This window comes from Echeneis naucrates, chromosome 7 (assembly GCF_900963305.1).
Source record: "Echeneis naucrates chromosome 7, fEcheNa1.1, whole genome shotgun sequence".
In the NCBI taxonomy this organism is placed as follows: Eukaryota; Metazoa; Chordata; class Actinopteri; order Carangiformes; family Echeneidae; genus Echeneis; species Echeneis naucrates.
In genome coordinates, this window is record NC_042517.1 from 23,814,811 (window position 1) to 23,820,810 (window position 6,000).

The 6,000-nt window shown below is 40.0% G+C and overlaps 1 protein-coding gene across 1 annotated transcript in view; it reads left to right on the plus strand.

The window, feature by feature from the left end:
* ntsr1 (neurotensin receptor 1 (high affinity)) overlaps window positions 1-3,917 on the plus strand; it is a 53,492-nt gene extending 49,575 nt beyond the window's left edge. The window contains exon 4 of the mRNA XM_029507185.1: window positions 3,662-3,917. Coding sequence (XP_029363045.1) covers window positions 3,662-3,917 — 256 coding nt within the window. The remainder of the gene's footprint in view (window positions 1-3,661) is intronic.
* Window positions 3,918-6,000: the final 2,083 nt, after the last annotated feature.

Here is a 6,000-nt window from a genome sequence, read left to right on the forward strand (position 1 = left end):
GTTGGCCATTGCGAGAGGAGGACAAATCAATACAACAGATCCTAGTAAATAAGATGGCACCCAGGTGTATCTACACTATGTGTTAGGAGAAATTGGTATTTTTTGACCTGCAACCTCTTGTTTCACCTTAATTCTCTGTGGTTTGTGTGGGTTGTCTTATCTCATCCCTTTTTCTTTGTCATATGTACTCTATTTAGTTTCCATTCATATCCGCTCTGGTTGTTCAAAGGAACAACTACAATAATGTATGTTGTAATCATGGTGGCTGTGTTATCCACATACACAGCCACATACACTATAGATCTTCCCTGGGAAATACTGGAAGATCATTATTTTTTGCCGTTGTTTCTTTGTCCTTTTCTGCATTATCTTTACCCTTTATAAATAAAACGTTTTCTGTTATTCTGTTAAATGTTATTCATTTATCTTCTACAGCTTATCCATTTCCAGGCCATAGGGGTTGCTCGAGCCAATCCCAGCTCACACTGGGAGAGGGCGGGGCACACCCTGGACAGGCTGCCAGTCCATCATAGGGACAACACACAGAGACAGAGACCAACAACCACTCACACTCACACTCAGACTTACGGACAATTTAGAGTTACTAATTAACTGGAGTATCTGGAGGAAACCCACGCAGGCACGTGGAAAACATGCCAGCTCTGCAGAGAAAGGCCCCGGGCTGGGGGACCAAACCTGTGACCTTCTTAATGTGGGCAACATCGCTTAGCACAATGCCGCTGTGCTGCCCAGGCTAAGGGAAATCTGCTCTTTTTGCAACAATAAAGAATGTACCTTATAATGAGTGACTTTGTATCTTGAGTCTCTGGGCCACCAGCCAGATACTTTGAATTTTTGTCGTGCAAATTGACACGCTAAGAAGCTTTTTTCAACAAACCAGGTCGACTGAGACAGGTTGCCTGGTGCTTTGCTTATTAATGGCTGCTGATCATCTGTTACACTATCCCAATAATCTTCTTTTTAGATGCCACTGCCTCATAGCATGTAAGTCACGGGTTTGATTCCCAGGCCTGGGGACATGCATGTTCTCCCCATGCTTGTGTGGGTTTCCTCCCACTATCTAAAGACATGCATGTTTGAGTTAATTAGTGACTCTAGACTGTCCGTAGGTCTGAGTGTGAGCGTGACTGGTTGTTGGTCTCTGTCTGTCTCTGTGTGTTGGACCTGTGATGGACTGGCGACCTGTACAGGGTGACAACGCCCTCGCTCAGTATCAGCTGGGATTGGCTCCAACACCCATGCAAACTGGGAATGGGTAAGCAGTAATAGATTAATCTATGAATGAATTATTATTTATTTTGCTTTAATGCTACACCAACAGAATGCAATAGCAGGCTGGCATTAAAATTTGAAATGAGTGATGTGAGTGATGGTATTTGTCAGTGGTGCAAACATGTGCTGTTGGCAGTGTATTTACAGTTTGTGAAAGGACAATGAAACAGTGTGGTCTGCATTACCAACAGTTGTACCTTCGGCTCAAAACGTATATTTAGTGTTTACCTTGCTGTCTCACTTTGTGGGTTTTGCTGCCATGTTTGGATAGTTTGAACCTCAAAAGACTGAAGAAGGAGGCCTTGAAAACAAACAGTCTAGTGATGCTGCTATGATGCAATCGGTCCTCAAATACAGCCTTTGAAGGATGCAGCCACTGAATTGGGACACAGTTATGATCCTTTTAAAGGTCTCTCCACTTAAGTATCCAGACAACATTGGCATGTTTCCTCTGTTAGACACTTGCGGCTCTGCTGTTGTTTCTTCCCTCCACCTATATGTCTTCCTCTTGTTTGACTTCCCCTCCACCTCTATGGTCCATTGTGTCTAATTTTCACATTCATCTCCTGCTGTGTAGCTTTATCTCTTTCTTTATCCTTCTCTGAACAGAAATCAGACACACGATCAGATTACTTATTGGGTTCCTATCTTCCTCAATAAATATGCTTAGCCTGCCAGTTATAAACTGAGGATACTAAGTCCACTCATTATTTGGAACATTTTTTATTGTTGGAAAAAGTGTGAATTGCCTCTTTCCGAATGGAGTTTGCATGTTCTCCCCATGCTGGTATGGGGTTCCTCCAGGGACTCCAGTTTCCATCCAAAAACATGCATGTTTGGGTTAATTGGTGGCTCTAAATTGTCCGTAGGTCTGAATGTGAGTGTGAGTGTTTGTTGGTCTCTATCTGTCTCTGTCCCCTTGTGATGGACTGGCGACCTGTCCAGGGTGTACACCACCTTCACCCAATATGAGCTGGGACTAGGAAATTTAAACAACGATCTTGATTACATCAGCTCAAGTGTTTGGACCTGAAGCGTCAGTCCTCAGTGTGCACATGTGTGTGTGTGTGTGTGCGTCTGTGTGTACATTTTATATATCTTTAGAATTAAAGGTGAATCAATTGTAATTGATGATTGTGATGATGATTGATGATGATGCCATTAATCTATAAAGAAGAGCTAAGATGAACAGTCCAATCAAATAAATCCTGGATGGCTACAGGGTCTGAAATCTTTTCAGAATAATTTTAAATTGAACTCCTTCACTCCACTGTCTGTATCCATAAAAAGTGTCACAACAGAAAGTGGCACAGAGAGTTTCATTCGTGTGTCTCTGGGTATGGAGCATAAGTCATTAGAATACATAGAATACTGGCAGATTAACTGCTAACATGCTAGAAAGCAGAAAAAGTTCCAGCAGCTTTTTTGCTTGGTTTTTATAGCAACAATAAGTTCACACAATTGAAGAAACCTACTTAGATCTTGATCTTGATCACTGACTGCTACACCTGTTTTAACGGAACAACACACTTGGGTTTTAACATCCTTTTAGATAAGTCACATTTATCTGGAGCTAAATGCTTTACTTCACATAATAGTCTTCATGGCTATGTGAAATAAAAGAATTGTTTTGTTTCTAACTACAGGGCCATTTGAAAAATCTTCTGTGACTGACAAGTGAAATTTTGAAAAGCTCACCAGGAGTGCCAGTCACAATGGGGAGTTGCCAGAATAATATATTTTTGAAGGCCATGCAGGAGGTTGTCGTCATAACTGTGGTATTTTCTGAGGTATTTTATGTTGTTGAAGATTGTAGAATAAGATGTGAAAAAGTCTTGAGTCCTTAACACAGACCTTGAGTCAGTCATATAACAAAAAAGTTAAAGGCACAGAGGGAACCGGAGATCTTAGCATGCTAACTTATTTCTGGGTATTGGGCTTTGTTGTTCCTGTAGCACTCTTTAGCACAGTGAGCTATTCAGCCTCCAAACTCACAGCAAGCAGCTTGGCCACAAAGACAACAGTTTATTGGCAGTTTGCTCAAGAGATGCGCCATCAATTCTTGTCACATAAATGTCAATGGATGGTGCAGTAGAGTTAATAAGCCCTGGAAGCTTTTCTACTGTTTGAACCCTGAATTGTTAGTCTGGTTATTTTTGTGAATTTACTATGCTGTGATTTTTGTCATCTAAATGCTGGTTTTAATGATAAAATAAAATACATAAAAAAAAAAATCAGGCTATAAATTTATTGCATTTGCTTGCAGTGGGCAGTGATAGGCTGTATATCTGAAAATATAGTGATGTGCCATAAATTTATGCTACAAAGATGCTACAACTCACAATAACTCTTATTTATTTTCTCACAGTGACTTGTATGACTTCTACCACTACTTCTACATGCTGACCAACATCCTGTTCTACGTCAGCTCAGCCATCAATCCTATCTTGTACAACCTGGTATCAGCCACTTACCGCCAGATTTTCTTCTCCACTCTGAGCTACTTCTGCACACCCTCCAGACATACACCCAGGAGGCACCTCCATCCTCTGACCCGCCACTCCATTAGCATCTCCAGCAACCACACCCTCTCCACCAACATCATTAAGGAGACAGCATATTGATGGGCCAGCAATACACTTTGTCATTCTAAAAATCAATCTGCTGAAGCTTTGTTTGTCCTGGTCCAACTTCAACACAGAAATTCTGCTACTGGGCTGGAGAGGCTTACAAAATGAACAATCTGTTTCTTGGAGGCTCAGGTGTCACAGGTCTTTCAAATGTGGGATCTCAACAAATACATATGAAACATTAAAATGTCCCAGGGTTTCAACATCTCTGTTTTCAGAATGCTTGTGATGGTAATTACTGATAATATAATAATTAAAAATATATAGTTTTCAAGTAACTCATTATTACCTACCTAATATAAACAGGTCTGAATTCAACACTGGATTGGTGTGCACATTTTTCAATTGCTCAATGTGTTTATGAGGCTCCTGCAGACCTGGTGATAGAGATGAGGTCATTTATAAAGAGCTCAAGGAGGCTTATTTCCTCCTACATAAAGTACCCAAGAATGAATAACATCCTTTGTGGTATCCATGGTGTGGAAAAGTATAGGTTTGCTAAGTGCTGGAAGTATGCCCCATCCACTCATCTTGGTGAATGCGCCTGCGGTGCGTACATAAGTGTGCGTGCAACACGTATGACACAATGAATGGCCTCGCTTTGGGATTTTGGCCAACATGGTCTGGTGCCCAGTTTGAGAGACCACTGGGATCTCATTTCATATGCATATTTAAACACAATTTATTGTGTCTTTTATTTTTACAGTAACTGTATGTAGTTATTGGATCTGTCTGCAACTTAAATTGTTTCTGAAAAGAAAAAACAAATTAAAACATGATAATATGACCCTGAAAGAAGGGGAAAAAAAAGGGAGAAAAGTGTGACATAAACATCTCCCTAAAATTAAAAAAAAAAAAAAAATCAAAATGTTTTGCACGGTATGTTTGTTTTTTGCTTGTTTTTTTTTTTTCTTTTCCTATGTTGTTTATTAGAACAATCATTCACACTCTTGGTGGTACACAGTGTAAAAGACTGTTGTTTTAGTGTTTTTTAATTTCTACAAATAAAAAATAATTGCCTCAGGCAATACCTTCGTCTCAACGATTTCTCATGTAAATCTCCTTTGAGATTTTTTGGATGAGCATCTGTGGATAATCCTTCCCTTGAGGTTGATGAAAAAAGGGATCCAAAGATTGTGTAATTCTCTGTCTTGCATCTAAGTTGTACGGAGTTTCTCTGCTTAGGAAGAATCTTCTGCTTGTATCACTGCCAACCCTTTCTTATTTTCACAGCAGCTGTTTGTGGATGTGTCCAGACAAACCTAGTTTGAGTCAAAGTGACATAATCACTGTTTCACTGGAAGAAGATAACGTGGTGAAAAAAGAATGAATGTGCACAAGCATGTTTACCTGGAACATAATGTCAAGCCTGTCCAGGCAGAGAAAGAGGCACTTGCCCGATAGACCAATAGACCACATGCACAAACTCTGATGCATTCCCACCAGCAAATGTTTGAAAACATAGCAATCTGGGGACACAAACTTTTCCGTCAAGATAAAGATATAAAGGATCGAAGGATGGATATAAAACAAATCTTCAGCTAAAGGGCAGAATGATTGCTATGGAGGAATTGCAAAATGCAGTTGCCAGCATATATCCATGTTACGTTTCTCATCACTGATCATTCTTATTGTTATCACTGAATCATTGAACACTTGATCATTTTACTGGTGGTGCAAGAACTCAGACTGTATCACAGTTGCTGAACCGTTATAATTCCTACTTTTACTTGGCTAAACAGCATTGGTGATGTAAATGTGACATTAGTATAAAGTATCACTCAAAGGGACAATGATTGACTTTGAGATTACTAAAATAATCAGTTTGTAAACCTACTGACAATGACAATGCTATCATACCAAGATTAAGCCGGTGTAATGTTCACTGTCTCAGTTTACAAGTTGTCACTAATAATGAGAACGACATGCATCGCGACATGCGACATGATCCTTAAGAGTTCTTGGGGTTCAGCCTGAGGGGAACTTGGCAGCCTCTAAAGCTCTTCATGGAGATAGGGATAGACATTTCAGTCTGAACCAAAGTGGTAAATTGACAAATAAATGGGATGTACTGTCC